Consider the following 19,003-nt stretch of genomic DNA (forward strand, 5'->3'; position numbering starts at 1 on the left):
CGCACGCCCGTCAGCTCTTTTATGCAGCCTCCACAGTAGCTATTTCTGTTTCACCACTGCAATCAGGATCCCCTCCTTTTTTTTGCTCCCTCCTCATTTCCCATGAGCATAATACTTGCCCTTTTCAAAGAAAGTAGAAGCCAACAGAAAGGAAAATTTCAATTTCCTAGCCATTTCCCTAAAACTATCTCTGTATCTATAGCGATCCTTCCCACGGGCTTTCGAAAGTTAGTAGAAATTGGTCATGAATCTGTACATTGAATCCCTTTATTCATTGATATGATAAATCTGTTTACTTCTTAGTCCTGTCAGCATCTCCCTCTGCTACTCCCTTTTTCTCTGCATACAAAGTTGCATCTTTTCTTCTTTGAGTATATTGGAAAACTAAAGAAAATCCCTCCTTTAATTTTCTGTCAGATTTTAGTAGTTAGTTTATGTGTGCCTTGAGTTGAAAAAGGTTGAAAATCGCAGATCTAATAAAGCGATTTTCAACTGGTGAGCCACAAGAATTTTTAAAACATGCCATACCTGACTATTTAGTCAGGGGCACTGACCTCTTTTCCCTTAGATTGTCAAATAAAAAAATGATAACAGCCAACACAACAATAGCTGTCCAATATGAATGAAAAAGGTTGAAAATCACTGATGTAGATCAGTGGTTACCCAACCTTTGTGTGCATAACAGAAATGTAGGGAGCTCTGTAAATGCACAGACGTACTCCTGGGTCTGAGTCCAGGACCTGGGGTGAACTCTTCATTTCTAACTTTTAAAAGCAGCCAGATTGGGGAACTATTGTCATAAATGACTATGTACTGACAAGGTAATGCTGACCTTGTAGTGTGTGGAAAAGGCTACAAAACTGTAAGTTAAAAAAGTGTATGTGCACACATGCTTTTATATATAATTCCTATTGTGGAAACATTTATATGTGCATAGAAATAACTGTGGTTAAAATGAGAAAATTTTACACTAAGGCATTAATCATGTGGTGGGTTCCATTTATGAGAGTTTTAGTGTCTTTTTAATTACATTTTTTGTCTTTTATTCTATATGCTATACACTTTTCCTTTGCAATAAGAAAAATATACTGGTAGAGAAATTATGGCATCCTCATGCACACGTCTTCCCCATTAAAGCTTCCCTCCCCTCAATTTTCCTTATCTTTCCCCTGCTTAACCTTTCTGCAGTAATAGATGGTGTTGACCATTTCCAGCTCCTTTAATTCTCTCCTCTCTTACCTCCATCTTCCCCATTCTGTTTTATTCACCATTCAAGCCAGAAATTATCAGTCTCTTACCCCTAATAACCACACACTGCTGCTTATCGGTTTTAGATCTGAAATAGCTTTCAAATGCATTCGCTCTGTTTCCTCCCCATCTACACTGTTTGGTTTAAGAGAACCAGCTGATATGGTTATCACTGATGCTCAAGGAGAAGTTCCAGATGCCACAGAAAGCTCATGTAAATTGAAGTCTGTAAAGAACAGTTGGGTTTGGAAATTTGGAGCTTGCTGGTGACGTTGTCCCAGAGTATTTCAGAAATATTTAAGGGGCTGAAGAGCTATGAGGAAGTAGAAATAGCAATCAAGAAATTGGGCTGTCAACGGCAGGAGAACCTGAGGGTGACTTCTATCAAAAGAGAGGTTTTCTTCATTGCTGTTGATGTTATTTCATAATTAGCAAATACATCAGCCCATCTTATTTGAATGCTGAGAGTAGAGAGCCTGCAGAGAGAATTTTTGACAACCTCAGAATATGAGAAAATAATTGAAAACAGACAAAAGGAAAGGATGGAATCGAGAATTAGACTTGAACAAGTAAAAAAACAACCACCCTCTTTCTCACAGACTGAAGGGAAGGAGGTAAAATTGGCTGTGGGTGTCAGTTTGTAAGTTTGAAAGCAGAAAACTGAGGGAGCTCTTGCCTAATGGCTCTAATTTTCTCTGAATTACAGGACAGGATTTTAACTGCAAGGAAGGGAGTATGTATGTTTACCTCTGTGGACATACTGGAAGCTACTCAGTAGTAGTCATTTTTACCATCCCTCCCTCCCTCCTTCTCTGTCCCTTTTTCTCTGTGTCTGTCTTTTACTTGTGTGGTTATCTACCATAAGGCTACACACACACACACACACACACACACACTTATTGACCATTAAGGTTGAGTGTCTGAGGACAGCCTGAACTTCATGCTCTGTCACTTGCTTGGCTGGGAAAGGTGACTTGTCTGGGCATTGTGGTCCAGGGCACCCTACGTTTGACCGACCTATGTAGCCCTTTCTCTGATGTAACTGCCCCAAGCCTGCCTAACAGTTTCCATGCTTGCTAACACACACAGGCAGAAGCAGGAGTCAGACTAACGTGGGTTCGAATCCTGGCTCTGTCCCTGAATAGCTATGGGATGTTGGCTTCATTCCTTTCTCTGAGTTGGTTTCCTTATTCATCAGATGAAATTTGTGCTACTTTATAGGACTTTTGAGATATTGAATTAGATATTGAATGCCAGGCTCTAAGGACAATCTGCAACTGCTGTTGCTGCCATCAGTGTCACCAAAGCATCCTACTTTTGTTATTGTAATGACTTTTACTTCTATCACAATAAAACTTTCCATTCCTGTTTCATTAGTTTTGAGATAGCCTCTGCTCAAACAATCTTTTTCTAAAGGGAGTGGATTGTATGATGGTTTTAAGATTTCTTTTCCTTGTAGGACTCTTGCAGAGTCCAAGATAAAGCTGAACATAGCAGCGGCAGCTTGGTATGCTTATGTTGGTCATCACCCTTAAACCTACTGTGAATCTGGGCTCCAGAAGGAGAAGATACACATCTTTCTTTGCTTAAGCCTATTTTCCTCCAGGTTCTAATATGGTCAAGTTCTACATTTGCAAAGCCTTGAAATATTTAACATTTTCTCTTCAGAGATGTCTTCAGCCATCCAACTTGGCCCTTTATTCTACTCATTGACCAAGCTATCTTCTCAGCATTGAAGTTTTGTATGTCTCGCCATGTGGTCTTTTTCTTTACAATATTTCTGCTAGCACCTATTCTTAGCCTAGGCCAGTGATCTTCAACTGCTGTGCCACAGCACACAGGTGTGCGGCAAGAATTTTTAAAACATGCAATACCTGACTGTTTAGTCAGGGGCACTGACTCTTTTTCTTAGACTGTCAAATAAAACAATGACAACAGCCAACACAACAGAAGCCGTGCATTGTGAATGAATCCAAGTTAAACCTATTTCTTTTTTGTCAGATTGGCAAAAATATTTTTTGGTGTGCCTCAGAATTTTAGTAATTATATTATATGTACCATTAGATGAAAAAGGTTGAAAATTGCCAGTCTAGGTAAAAGCTCAATAGCAATCAACAGGTAGAGACTATCTGACCTTTAAAATATTGTTATTTTTTAACAGCTTTATTGAGATATAATTCACATAACATACAGCTTACCTATTTGAAGTGTATAATTCTATGATTTTTAGTATATTAAAAATAGTTGTGCAGCCATAACAGCAGTCAATTTTGGAACATTTTCATCACCGTAAAACAACCCTGTGCCCTTTAGCTATTATCCTACAATCTTTTCATTCCAACCCCTAGCCCTAGGCAACCACTTATCTACTTTCCTTCTCAATGATTTTACCTCTCCTTGATATTTCATATAAATGGAATCTTATAATATGTTGTCTTTTGTGATTGGCTTCTTTCACTTAACATAGTGTTTTCAAGGTGCCATATTGTAGCATGTATGGGCATTTAATTCCTTTTTATGGCCAGATAATATTCGATTGTATGGATATGCAAATTTTGTTTATCCATTTATTATTTGATGGACATTTGTGGTGTTTTACCCTTTTGACTATTATGGGTAATGCTGCTGTGAATATTTACATACAAGTTTTTATGTTGACATATGTTTTCATTTCTCTTTGGTATAAAACAGGAGTGAAATAGTTGTGTCAAATGGTAAGTTTATTTTTAGCTCTTGAGGAAATTCCCTACTGCTCCATTTTCACAGCAGAGTATGAGGGTTCCAATTTCTCTATCTCCTCTCCAACAGTTATTTTCTATCTTTTTGACTGTTGCCTTCCTAGTGAATGAATTGGTCTCTTATTCTGTGCTTTTTTTTTTTTTTTTTTAATCTTTATTGATTTCAGAGAGAGGAAGGGAGAGGGAGAGAGAGGTAGAAACATCAATGATGAGAGAGTTGTCATTGATCAGCTGCCTCCTGCACTCCTCCAACTGGGGATCGAGCCCGCAACCCAGGCATGTGTCCTGACCAGGAATCGAACCATGACCTCCTGGATCCTAGGTCAATGCTCAACCGCTGAGCCATGCCCTGCCGGGCTGTTATTCTGGTTTTGATTTGCATTTTCCTAATAACTAATGAAGTTGAGCAACTTTCCATGTGATTATTGGCCACTTTTACATCTTTGTAGATCAAACCCTTTGCTCATTTAAAAAATTTGGTTGACTTTTATTATTTAGTTTAAATGTTTTTTATGTGTTCTAGACTTAAGTCCTATATCAGATGAATGGTTTTCAAATATTTCCTCTCACTGTGTGGGTTGTCTTTTGGCTTTCTTGGTAGTGTTCTTTGACACATGCAGTTTTTTTAATTTTGAAGAAGTTCAATGCATCTTTTTCTTTTGTTACTTGCACTTGTGGTGCTGTATTTAAGAACTGAGGACACAGTGATTTATCCTTTTTGTCCCCTAAGAATTTTATAGTTTTAATTCTTACAGTTAAGTCTTCATTCCATTTTGAGTTAGATTTTACAGATGGCATCCAACTTACAATTGTTCAAATGATTTTTCTTTTTTACAAAATATACTTTTATTGAATTTAGAGCAAGAAGAATGGAAAGGGAGAAGGAGGAATAGAAAGAAATATTGATGAGACAGAAATATCAACATCAATTGGCTGCCTCCTGTGTGCCCCCCACTGGAGATTGAGCCCCCAACCCAGGAATGTGCCCTGACTGGGAATCAAACTGGCAACCTCTTGGTGCATAGGTCGATGCTCAACAACTGAGCCACGCTGGCCAGGCCCACTGATTTTTCAACTTTGCCATGGTGTGAAAGCAATATGCATTCGGTAGAGATTGAATTTTGATCTTTTCTCAGGCAAGCGATATGTGGTAAGATACTCTCTTGTGATGCCGGGGATGGGTAACAGTGAGCTACAGCTGCCAGGCAGCCAGCGATCACAAGGGTTAACAGTTGCTGCTATAGGTATACTGTGTTGCCAGTGTTTTTTGGATATTGTGTTTTATGTTTCAGTACAGTATTCAATAAATTACATAAGATATTCAATATTTTATTATAAAATGGCTTTGTGTTAGATGGTTTTGCCCAACACCAGGCTCATATAAGTGTTCTGAACATGTTTAAGGTAAGCTAAGCTATAATGATCCCTAGGTTAGTGGTATTAAATACATTTTCAACTTATGATATTTTCAATTTATGATGGGCTTAGTAGGATGTAACCCCATTGTAAATTGAGGAGTAGCTGTATATGTTTTGAGGCATGGGTCCAAATTTGTTTTTTTGTATGTGGAGATCCAGTTGTCTTATATTTGTTAAAAAGATTATCTTTTCCCCATTGAATGATCTTGGCCACCCTTGTTGAAAATCAGTTGGCCAGGGACACATGGGTTTATTTCTGTTGCATTGGTAGCCATGTTAGAAAATATTTTACTTCCATAAATGTTTATAGGGTTAGAAGGGAGACCATGTAATTGCTTTCCTGATGACTATAGGTATTTCCCTGACCCCACACGAGGGACTGGTTCAGGTGGAACATCTTAAGATTAAAGATTCTGTTTTAGAGTGTAGAGAAGAGTTCCTAAAGTCAAGTCAAATTTATGACTTCCAGGGAAGTTGTAAATGGTAGATTGCAACCAATAGTGATTCAGGGTATAACAGTGAACTGGCGTTTGTGCTCTAAGAGAGCCCTCTATTCAGCTCCACATATTTGCTGACATTGAGGGATGTAGTTCAGTGTATTAGCCAGTTAAAACATAATCAAGGGTGCAGGGTTGAAAGGGTCAATGGGGGAAAAGGGTACATCTGTAATACTTTCAACGACAAAGATAAATTAAAATAAATTAGCAACCAAACAACAAAAAGCCATAATTGAGGGCCATTTTTGGCCCATCGGATAACATTGCTTCCTCTAATTATTGACCATATTGCATTAGTACCTTTCTCCCATTCTTCTACTGTTCTGTTATGTAAGAATTCTGTGGTTTCTCTTAGCAAATAATATACCTCTCAGCTATAACCATTAATTTCTCTCTGCTTTCCGATCACTGAAAGTTTATCAAATGAAAGAATGATCCAATCCAGACCCAAACAAACTCAGGTAAAATTGCTTAGAGATCAATAATACAAGTCACAGCAAAGATAAATGCCATTACTCCTAGGTCTCAAATAATATTTATTTTGGGGCCAAGTATAGATTGCAAGAACTTAGAAATTAGATACATTTTTAGACCCAATTGTTGTGATAAAACTTAATATACTCTTAACTTGTAATGGATCAAGTAAACTAGAAATAAATGGAGAATTTGAAACAAATGAAATAACATATTTTTAAGGATCTGCAGACCATCCACAGAGATAGGTCATATATTGCAGCACCTGGTAGGGTTGAGTTTTGAGTGGTGCACTCTGACAGGGAAGGTAAGTGGTGAGGTGGAGGCCCAGCTGGGCAGTGGCAACTCAAGCAGAGAAGCTCTGCTTTTGCACCTTTTATATCATTTCTATGCTGGAGTTTTCCAAAAAATATATTTCAAAATAATTGAAAGGTTTGTGTTGTTAAAAATAGATTGTTAAATAAATAACTGGCTTGATTGCCCCCACTGTATTAGGCCATAAAGCACACCACATTATTAAATGCATTTCAATAAAACTAGAAACAAATGAAAACGTTTAAAAGAAAATGTAATACCCACCACCAGATTTCTCTCAAATAACAAAATGATTAAAGAAAATGATGAAAAGTTATAATTATAACCTGTTTTGAAAAGAAATGAATACATTGTATCAAAAGCTATCCGTTCCAACCAGGACAGTAATGACAGGCCACTTTTCTCATGCCTGTTCTGTGTCTGATCTACAGAACACAGAGAGTGATTTGAATGTCTGTTTTCTTAATTCTCCCAAGTATGGGTGCATAATGAATACTATGCTAGATACATTGGACAGAAGTTAATTCATTGCATACAATGGATCCTTAAGGCACTAGGGCTTAATTTTAATTCTCTTAGTGAACCCTGATTGAGCAAGGCCAGCATGCCTTGATGTTAAAATGATAACCCCCAGTGTTCATCAGGAGATGGGCAGCTGAGCATTCTCACACGCTGCTGGTGGGGTATGAACTTGAACTGCCTATCCGGAAAGTCGTTTGTGAGTCATTATTTAGAACCATAAGTAAATTAAAATCTTATACCCTTTTCTGATAAGATCACTTTTTAAAATTGATAATAAGGACAGAGATTTAGACAACTTTTTGTGCATAGAGACTTCATAACAACTTTAAAATTTTTATTGTGGAAATTCCTTACTATATGGACCAATAGAGATAAACTTTGTTTTTGTCTGTTTGGGGTGTGATAACAGAATGCTATAGACTGGGTAGCTTATAAACAGTAGAAACATTTTTCTCACAGTTCTGGAGGCTGGGGAGTCTAGGATCAGGGTACCAGCAGATTCGGTGTTGGATGAAGACCCCCTGCCCCCCCTTAGTTCACGGATGGCAGAATTTTCTGTCTCCACATGGTGGAAGGCAGCAGGGGTTTCTTTGGGGTCTCCTTTATCAGGACACTAGTTTCATTCATCAGGGTCTACCCTCATGACCCATTACTCCCCAAAGGCCCCACCTCTAAATACTATCATGTAGGTTCATTTATTTTAGTTTGTTTTTGTTTTAAGGGAATTTTTTTCTTATTCTTCCCCCGTTTTGATTTAGTAAATTTTCTAACTTTAGGAGTAGTTTACCAGGTTCCATGGTCAAATATAACATAGTACAATCCTAGACAACTACTGTCTTTGTTCTTTGTCTCCATATAGATATCATTTCTTTCTTTTTTTGTTCTTTTGGTTATATTTTCATGCTTTTTGAAATCCCGAGCAACTGCATACATTAATTTACTACTTCCTTTTTCATAAAAAGTATCATGATAGAAATACTATTCCGATGAGAAACGTGTTTAATTATATTTAAAGCCACAGTTGCCACACTGTTTTGATCACGGAGCCTGTCTTTCTGTGAACGCCTTTAAGAACATTTAGTAAGTGACGCCCTAGATTATCTGACTTGTTCCCCAATTTCCACACAGCTGCATACCACAGGGCCGAGCATGCTGTTCTTAAGCATAGCAGGATGTTAGTGTCCCATGGGTTATGAACTTGGTGGCACTCCGACATACTCTAGATTGTTCTTGGAAAGCACAGCCAACGTAAATTAATGTATGTTGAAAGCAGTTTTCCCTAAGAAATAAGGCTGGAAGTCTTCGATCATTTCCAGGGTACCAGCTGCCATTAGAAGTTAAAGAACAGTGATTCTCAGCTTCCCCACTGAGGGAAGAATTACCTGGAGGGGGAAAAGCACAGGGTTATGTGTCAGAAAGACTGCTGTCCTCCACCCCAAAGGCTGTGTGGCCTTCCCATCATCCTGGGTGAGGACAGTGCCACAGGAAGTTTTGGTCCTGAACCTCATGGCTTCTTGGTAACAGAATGGATACTTCCTTTAGATAAGAAAAGTCCCCAAACTTCCATCTTGACAGGCCAACTTTGCTTAAAAATCTATATAAACTCCACACGACATGTAGCTTGAAATAATTAAATAACATTGTATGATGAGGAAGGGTGGAGGTGATATTCCAATATTTAACAGTGTTATGGCATGAGGGACATCCACTCAGGTGGCAAGTGCCTGGCATCTGCCGTATGGGTGGGTACTGGCCTTATTGGCCCTGCCTGCCGCATCCGCCAGGGGTCTTAGTCACTGCTGCGTGGGGCCTGCCTGAGGCAGGGGCTGGTCCACTGCAGACCACGTCCTGCAGGGATCTGCATGTGCCCAGAGGTGCGAGGCTCTGCTTAGGAAGTTGGAACCGCTTCAGCCAGGCGTTCGGAAAATGTATATCAAACCCAAAAACTCGACAGGAATGAGATTGCTAAGTGCTGCAGAGAAATACTTTACTGTGAGTTAAAGAGCCTGGGAATATTTGAAGGAGGCTGACATAAGAATTTTATGTGAGGATTATTACATTAGAAAAAGAAAGGTGGTTTGGTTTCAGATAAATACAGAGTTTGTGTGCCTGATGCAGTGACCTTAGTTAATGTTTGAGCGTTTGTGCCAAATGTGTGTTTGCAGTTCATATTGAACTGCATCACATACTGTTTCTTTTCCACATCTTGATTTAAATTTTGACTACTGGTTTTGAGTCCGTGGATAAATGGAATCTTTTGCAATATCAAATGTGATAAAGTTCAAAATGTTCATAATAAAATGCCTATTAAATTTTTTTGCTTTAAAAATGTGTCAGGTTATCATAACTTGATAAACATCAAATGTTTTAGAAAATGTTATAATAAAACATTTTTTGCAAGCAGGAACTATGTTTTTAAAATTCTACTGAAACTGGAATAATGAGCATACATTGTGTTGGGGGTTATCTAACTCTTGAACTTAGAAATGTTTGCATTTTATGAAATGAGGCATAAATAAGAAGAGTTAATATGTTAACATTTGAAAACTTTAATATTACTTTTCTTGGTAAACGCCATCGTGATTTTTATTTATTTTGTGATCAGTGGCCCGTACATTTTAACCAAGCAATCTCTTGGTGAGATAATTCTAGAAAATACTGTTAATAACAGTATTTTGAGTAATGGTCTTAGTGCGGGGTGGGCAAACGTAGGTTTACATTACAGGTTATGATTATTACAATAGCTTTATTAACTCAAAAGAATGTCACAGTGCAACTGTTAAATCCATTCTTTCCCACCTCTGTATATGTTATCTTTTCCTTTTTATAGAATTTGAATTGACTTTATTTTTATTAAAAATTTTTAATATTGACACTATTGCAGGTGTCCCCCATTTCCCTACCCCCCTTTGCCCACTTCCACTCACCCCTGCCACCTCCTCCCTTGGCCTTCACCACACTATTTTCAGTGTCCATGGGAAATACATATATGTTCTTTAGCTAATCCCTTCACCTTCTTTATCCAGTCACCCCCACCCTTCTACCCTCTGGTACCGGCCAGTCTGTTCCATATATCCGTGCTTCTGGTTCCATTTTGTTGGTAACTTTATTTTGTTCATTAGATTCCACATATTAGTGAGATCATATGATATTTATCTTGCTCCGACTGGCTAATTTTGCTTAGTGTAATACTCTCCAGGTCCCTCCATGCTGTCACAAAGGGTAAGAGTTCTTTCTTCTTTACAGCTGCATAGTATTCCATGGTGTGAATGTCCCACAGCTTTTTTATCCACTCATCTGCTGATGGGCACTTGGGCTGTTTCCAGATCTTAGCTATTGTAAGTTGCACTGCTACAAACATAAGGGTGCATATATTCTTTCTGATTGGTGTTTTGGGATTCTTTAGATATATTTCCAGAAGTGGGATCACTGGGTCAAAAGGCAGTTCCATTTTTAATTTTTTAAGGAAACTCCATACTGTTTTCCGTAGTGGCTGCCCCAGTCTGCATTCCCACCAGCAATGCACAAGGGTTTCGTTTTCTCCACACCCTTGCCAGCACTTGTTGTTTGTTGATTTATTAATGATAGCTGTTCTGACAGGTGTGAAGTGATACCTCATTTTCATTTAGTGTTCAAATTATCAATTTCCCCCCTCACATTAATACATACAAATTTTTTAATATCCCAGATGTGTTCTAGAATCTTTATCACACTAGTAAAATCCTAAATTTTAAATTTCATGTGAGTAACATTTGCCTTGAAGAGTTACTAATGATATTTTCTATTTCAGAATTTCCTTGACCTTTTAATTTAGAACATTATTTTGTAGTCTGTAAATCCAATTTAATCCAGAAAATTACTCACAGAGCTCTGAGTAGAGAGCACCTGAGCACTCTGATTACACCAGCCAGTTGTTTCTGCAGTGTGGTCCCTAAGCCCGTAGCATCAGCATCAGCATCAGCATCACTTGGGGACATGTTAGAAATGCAGATTATTCAGCCACACCTCAGATCTACTGAATCGAAAACCCTGAGGGTGGGGTACAACAATCTGTTATAATAAGCTCAGGTGATGATTCTGGTTTGTGCTAAAGTTTGAGAACTACTGAACTATAGGACTCTCCATGTATAGTTCCATGTTTGATAGAGAAACAAATAATTTTCACATGTGGTGATGGGCTATGTTTGGTCCTCTACTGAGGCCTACAAAGGGCTACAAACTATTTGTGCTAAGTACTTAATTAAAATTATTTCTATCTTGTGTACTTAGGATATATGTCATGCAAGATTAAAATGAAAACAGTTGCATAATCTGGTTGTAAAATTATGTTCTTTAGATATATTTTGATATGGCCTAGAATTATTTATCATTGTTATTATTATTATCACTTTATATTAAGTTATATTTAGGAATAAAGTCTCCTGACTTATTTTATAAGACATAAATTTCCCTAAAATTTGTCTTTCAACTTTTCTTATTTTGACTTTTGTGTTTTTCTAAATGAAATTTTATTTAAAAACAAAGCTTCAATTTTACTATTTTTATACCAATCATCTAATGATTTGTTTTTGAATATTTTTAATTGTATACTTCCATAGGTGGCTCCTGCAATCATACCTAGATTCGCTTTAATGATATAGGTCCTTCTTTCTTTCTTTCTTTTTTTTTTTTAAATATATCTTTATTGATTTCAGAGAGAGGAAAGGAGAGGGAGAGATAGAAACACCAATGATGAGAGAGTCATTGATCGAGCCCACAACCCGGGCATGTGCCCTGACCAGGAATCGAACCCTGATAGCCTGGATCCTAGGTGGATGCTCAACCGCTGAGCCACACCCTGCCGGGCAAGGTCCTTCTTTCTTAACTGTTTAATGTTAAGTTTACAAGACAGGACCAAATCCAATGATTTTTTTTCTGGTAATTTCATTTCTAGGCCTTAGATATGTGTATCCTGTGGAGAAAAATTCATCTTGTTAGCAATGTTGGAAACACTATTTTAGGGAGAAACTGGTTTTATTGGAAAAAAATCTTTCATAGGACTGCAGTATGGTAGAAGTGGGTTGATGTACATGTTTTGAATGGAAATAACACTAATAAAGGAAGGAGAGTGAGGAAAATGTAGGGCTGAAAAGTGGCTGGAGAAAGGGTCAGAGAGATGAAAGGCTCTGGTGATATGGCCAAAGAGGGATTCACATGGGGAGAGAATTGTCTAATGCAAAAATTTGAATTTGTTTCATGCATATATGCCTGGAAAACCTTCCTGTCTTTCTCCCATGTATAATCTTTAGCATATTCTGCATTACTCTCTATGGGTGATAGAATGGATTTTCTTTTGGGGCATATGTGAAGATATTCTAAATTTTGCTTTTTAGGTTGGAGTTTGGCAAGAAAAATGTACTTGTGAAAGTCAACAGCTGAGTTACCATGAGGAGAGGAGGGATGCTAATAAAATGAACTCTTGAAGATGATAGAAAAAGTTTTTTTCCACAATGTAGATTCATAGTTAATCAACATATGCTTTAGGAGATTTAGATCTCTAAGATATTATAAAAAAGAAAATGGATTCAGTAAAAGTATTCTTGTTTATATAAATACTAATACTTGTTTAAATAAATTTTAAAACTCAAGTGACTGCAAGCTGAAAAACTAGTTCAACTGATATAAATACAATTATTCAGACCATATTTATTTTTACATTACTGAAACAGCTTTTCAATAAATCTACATATGTAAATTTCCCATATAATTGAAGTTTCACTTTAAAAGTAGCAAAATCTTATTTACTATTGAATTTTTATCTTGTATTATATATTTTTATATTGTATTATATATTTTTATCTTGTATTATATATTATATATATTGTGTATCTTGTATTATGTATTTTACTATTAATTTGATATATTCTTTCTTAATTTAACCTTTTTTTGAGCTTTGACTGTTCCTCTGAACACTAATTTTGGGTTTGCATTGAGCAGGGCCTACATTAAGCACTCAATACATATTTAATGAGTGAATGAATGAACTAATGAACTGTACCCTTTATTTTCATATTTAACTAACCGGGAAACGATCTGCTACTTGTCTTCTTGTCTTAAGTGATTAGCTTAGAAAGAAATTCAGTAAATTTATAAAGTGTTTTAGGACTCATGTTCATAGTTAAAGTTTTCTTCTTTCTAATTATGCCCTAAATTCTTTGCTTTGGTCAAGGAATGTTATACCATAAGTAGTTGAGATGTGTTTGAGGTCTTAGGGGCAGGGAGTAGAATAACAGAGCCTGTTGAGCTTCTCCTGAAGATAGACTGCCTTTAGACATGTTCAAGTTGTCTTCATGATGGGATATGGAGAAATATTTAGAAGGACCTTTATTTAAATATTGTTTCTTACCCCCATCTCTACCACCAGTGTTCAGACTGGTGGAGAGTGAAGATCATTAGAGCTGATGATGGGGTACAGTGGGTGTTTAAAGGAAGAAATCATGGCATTAAACAAGCTTTCTGATGTTTTCATTATCTCTTCAATTAAGAATTTAATATCATAGTGTTATCTTCATAATTAGCTAGTTAATATTAATAAAGGAAAGAAAGCCAAGGGAAGTCAGACTTTGTAAGCATGGTCACCTGGGAAGCTTCACCAGGAAGCTACAGCTTCACCCAGCATAGTCCCTGCAAGGGGATTAGCACCCCTCCCTCCCCCATCCAGTACTGGATTGTTAGGGGGGAGAGGGGAAGATGGGCACATGCACAGTAGAAGTAGGGATGGTGCAGGGACGGTGCTTGCCTGTCAGTCTAGCCTGGGGAACAATGGATTGCCTAGTGGGTGAACCCAGTAGAAATGCATAAAATCTTGGAAAGTTAATTGGTTAGTTTGAAGAAGCTCCTGACTAAAATCCCCAACAGAGAGTTCCCTCTTGTTCTCTCTTGCTCAGTGACCTGCACTGGCCTGTTTTCTCTCCATAGCCATATGGCCTTAGCAGCCACATGGCCCATGGCCCTGCAGATTTCACACACAGGATTGTGGACTGGAATGTACTTTAATATGGAGCAGAAACTATGGGCAGTGGCCTTTATTCTGGCCCTGCCAAAGACAAGATTGGACTTCTTCCATGGCGAGATGGACAGAGATGGGACCTCAGAGGGGAACTTCCTTAATTTTACATCATCAATAAAGCTTTTCACGAGACCCCCATCCTCCCAAGGGGGGGCCTCAGGAAATTCATATCCTCGAGGCACCCCAAGAGCTCCACTTCCATAAATAACAATAGCACTACAATGCGTAGCTTCACAGGGCTGCTTAATTTATTTTAGAACCCTATGATATTTTAGGCATAAAGAAATAGGGGAAAATGTGATAGACATCTCTGTATATACCATCTACCTTAAGAAATAAAATATTACAGGTATTATTGAAGCATCCTGTGTCCCCTTTCCTCAGTTCTACAGATTTCACTGTAGAATTTGATATTTAACATTCTCATTTGTCTTTTGATATTTTCATCTTTTCATCCATACTTATGTACTGTTATATAGGCTATTTTGCATATTTCTTGAACTTGATCTACATCGTATTCTTTCATACCTTTTAAAATTAACTTTTATGTTTTGGCTGTTCACGTATAGTCATATATTGGTTCTAATCCATCCAGTTTATCCTGTTGCATAGCTTCCTGTTGTTTGATTATACCACAGTGTTTTTACCCATTTTGTGGCTGATTTAAATTTTGAAAGCCTACATTTTAATTTTGTGTGCTATTGCATAAATTCTTCAGCAAACATTTGGGAATGCTTTCTTGTACACATTTGTGAGAATTTCTATAGGCTGTGACCTAGTACTAGGTTTTGTTGGGCCATAGAATTAATATCTTCAACTCTGCTACACGATGCCAAGTTGCTTTACCAATTTTCCCCCTCAGCAGCAATGTTATTTTATAATCTTGCTGAATACTTGATATTTTTGAACTTCTAAGTTCTGCTATCCAGTGGGTGGGGAATGACATCTCATTGTAACTTGTGTTTCCTTAATTACCAGTGAGCTTGAGCATCACTACATATGTTTATGGGCCATTCACGTGTCTTCCCCTGGAGTATCTTTGCTCATTTCTCTATTGTTTTCTTTTTCTCATTGACTTATAAATGTTCTTCATACATTTTGTATTCTCTCTCTTTCTTGGTATATTCATTACAAATGTAGTCCCAGTTGGTAGCCTTGTCATTCTGTCAGTCTATTCATCCATCTCTATGAAGGTAAGTTTTTAATTCTAGTGGTCAAATTCATCAGGCTTTTCCTTAGTGTTTTGTGGGTTTTTAAAAATCTTGTTTAAAAAATACCTTTTAAACCCAGGATTACAAATTTCCCTATATTTTCTTCTCAGTATTTTACAGTTTTGCCTATCATATTTAAACATTAATCTGTGTTACAGTGATTCTTTGGCATATTGTTAGAGACTCATTTGTTTATCCCCAGAAGGATAACCAGCACCACTTGATAAACAGTGTGTCCTTTGCTCACTGATTTTTATGCCACCTCCATTATATAAGTTTCTGTGTGTATGTGAGTCTGTTGTTGCTCATTTTGGCTTTCTTCCAGGATCTTCAACCTACCTTTCCTTTGCCTCCTATAGTTTATAACCCTCTACCTTTCTTGCTTCAGGCATTTCTTTGGATTTTAACTCAGTTCTGTCACATGCCTGTGAATTTGAGTAAATGTAATAGGATTTTAATTTTTTTCTACCATGACATGTATCTTATCTTATTGCCTAGAATGCATTTCTATTTTTTTATATTATCTCCCTATGTGAATGGTGTTTCTTAAAAAAGTACTCACCTTTTTCTTTGACATTCTATTTATTAATAGAAGTATTAGAGTTGAAAGTACAATGGGAAATGTTATAATCCTTAATATTAAGATGCAAAAGGCAAACTTTGAAGTACATTTCTTAAAAATAAATAATAATAATCTACTTTTTCTAAATGTCTAGTATAGTATTTTGATTAACATCTTGTAATACTTAATAATTTTTAGGCACTTTGATTCGGTACAAGTAGTAAGCATATTATGCTTTGTTTGAAGTTCATTAAGTATCAGTTTGATCATGCTCTTGTTAACCATTCTTCTATAATTTTTTTAGATGATTGGAATCCAGTTTCATACCCATACAAAAAACTGGATTTTGGAAAATGGGAGCTGTATATACCACCAAAACAGAATAAATCTCTAGTGCCCCATGGATCCAAATTAAAGGTACTTTTTTTCCCTTCTGTTTTTATTTGAATTTGTTTATTTTTAAATGGGTATGCAAAGTTTGATTTAAAATATGATAATGTAAACCAATATGTGATAATTGTGGGAGAAACAGTTTGAATGCTCAAATGCAGGAAATTTGCGAGAGGATATCTACAAATTGGAATGTGTTGTTTTATACCTGTTTGGTTGGAAAGGTACCGAACTTAGTCGTATTATCAACTTCAGAAACTTTATATAAAGAGTGATTGAGTCATTGTAAAAACTTAGCTTAGAGAACAGAAAGTTTAATAGAAAAATGAAAACTGTCCTCAAATCAGCAAATGTAGAGAGAAAATTGATTTTGTGATGAGCCACAAGAATGTGGAATGCGATATGGTGGCGGAGACACATGCATTTTGGGACATGTTTTTTGTGCTTTTTGGCCTTCCTGGCCTTCGACACGGGGGTTCTCGTTTCTTCCCCTCTGCGGGGGGGCCACCTGGACTAGCCTGTCAGAGGCAGGCTGAGCATCCTCCGCACTCCTGGGCTTTAGCTGGCCATTTAGCTGGGGTCTCATTCGAGTCTGCAGAGCCCACAAGGCCTCTCTGCTCCTCAGAGGAGTCTGGAGGGATGAGAGGACCTAAAGTACTGTATTACAGATGTAAGGCCTTGGTTTATATGACAGGCTACCTCAATCTTTTAATATGTACTTGATTTTGCTCATATAGTTATGTAACATTCCATGTCTCTTGTTTCTCTTTCCCTTAGACAATCAATAGCATTCATAACATTTATTATGATAAATCCTGTGACAAAATTATTATTTTTATGGATATTTGTTATTTAACAACATTAACTCAGAGTTAGAGCATATTTAAAATCAATATGGATTGCTTGTTTGTCTTGCAGGGGCTTTTTGTTTTGTTTTGATTTTACAAATAATGAAATTATAAGTGTATCTGAAAATTACTAAAATATTGCCACACATAATATAGTTACCAGAACACCATATTGTCTAGAATAAAGAGACATTTAACATGGGATGGCAGCCAAGGTTCTTTTAAATCTGTAGTGAAAAGGAGAAAAAGTAGCTGCAGCATACAATAAGAGGGATTCAAATTTAATATAAATAATCCCTTTTCCAAGTCAGTATAAGCTGCACAAGAGCAGGGGCCTTGGCTGTTTTGTTTGCTGATACTACTGTATACCCTCGATTCTTAGAGCTGTGCCCGGCACAGAGTAGGCCCACAAGAAATACTGACTGAATGTGAAAGCATTTTTAGGTCCAGTCTTTTCAGAAATAAACCAAGTAGCCTGGTTTTTCTATGGTTTATAAAATATAAAGCCTGATTTTATGGACATTTTGAGGCAAGGCAACTACTTTAGTACCTCTAATCTCATTGTCACTTTAGGTCTTATGGCTGTTTTTGTTTGTTTTATTAAGAACTAAACTTACTTATTTTTTCAAGTGCTGAGAATGTTTTTCTGCTTTTTTTAAATTATTAAATTTTATGAGCTCTGACACCATTACTACTTTTTCCATTAAATAATGAATGAGTTAATTTTGGTATATTGTTTTCGTACCTGGGGAATGATAATGATTAGGTCTGAATGTTGCATGTCTGTGTCCCGTTCCCCCCCCCCCCCCCGCCTAATGTGATGGTACTAGAGAGAAGCTGGGGCTTTGGGAGGTGATCAGGCCTTGAGGATGGAGCCATTATCAATGGGTTTTTAGTGCTTTGCAAAAGAGGCTCAGAGAGATCTGTAACTCCTGCCACCATGTGAAGATACAATAAAAGTCTGTGACCCAGAAGAGGTCTTCACCCAACCATGCTGGCACCCAATCTCAGACTTCCACCCCCTAGAATTGTGAGAACTCCATTTTTGTGTTCAGAAGCACCCAGTTTGTGGTATTTTGTTACAGCACCCCCAAAGGACTAACGTGCTTTCTATAGTATGCTACACAGGTACTATGCTTCCTTTCAGAAATTTATTTCACTATATGAAATGAAGTAATCTGATAATAAATAAATGTGGTTTTAAAATTTTCTCTTGGCTTTAAAAATCTATGTTTAATGGCAAATAAATGTTAAACAAGTATGAAATGAACTGTTGTGTAATCTGTCTTCATTATTATGCTCTAAAAATTTCAGTGAAGATAATTAACAGGAAATTTAGGCCCAAAATATTATTTGCAGTGTTTAGATGTTTCAAATGTTGATGAAACATTTAGATGCTATTATAATGTTAATATGGTGATATTTTTCATTTATGGGAAATGATGCATCTTATTTTGTTTGGGGTAGGGGTTAAATTATCTATAAAAAATCCACTAACATGAGGTTTTTGGCCTTTCAATCTGAAGTTGTCTCTAGGTAGACTATCTTGGTAATTAAAAATCGTGTTTTAAATTGAACTTGACAATTTATTTCAGTCCACAAGGGATTGACCTTTATAACTCACTTGAGGATGTTTCTCTTATGAATTATCTGGTAACCATTAACCAAAAAGAACTGTTAACGTCATTGAAATAATAGCTTTGTTTTCTCTTTAAAACACCTGGTCTTTTCA

At 36.8% G+C, this 19,003-nt stretch overlaps 1 protein-coding gene across 1 annotated transcript in view; it reads left to right on the forward strand.

Annotated features, from left to right (window-relative positions):
• The window catches only part of GBE1 (1,4-alpha-glucan branching enzyme 1), a 258,450-nt gene that overhangs the window by 70,193 nt on the left and 169,254 nt on the right, over positions 1–19,003 (forward strand). Inside the window, exon 3 of the mRNA XM_081137631.1 lies at positions 16,338–16,450. Within this exon, the coding sequence (XP_080993757.1) occupies positions 16,338–16,450 (113 nt within the window). The remainder of the gene's footprint in view (positions 1–16,337; positions 16,451–19,003) is intronic.

This window comes from Miniopterus schreibersii (assembly GCF_964146895.1).
Source record: "Miniopterus schreibersii genome assembly, chromosome: 5".
Lineage (NCBI taxonomy): Eukaryota > Metazoa > Chordata > Mammalia > Chiroptera > Miniopteridae > Miniopterus > Miniopterus schreibersii.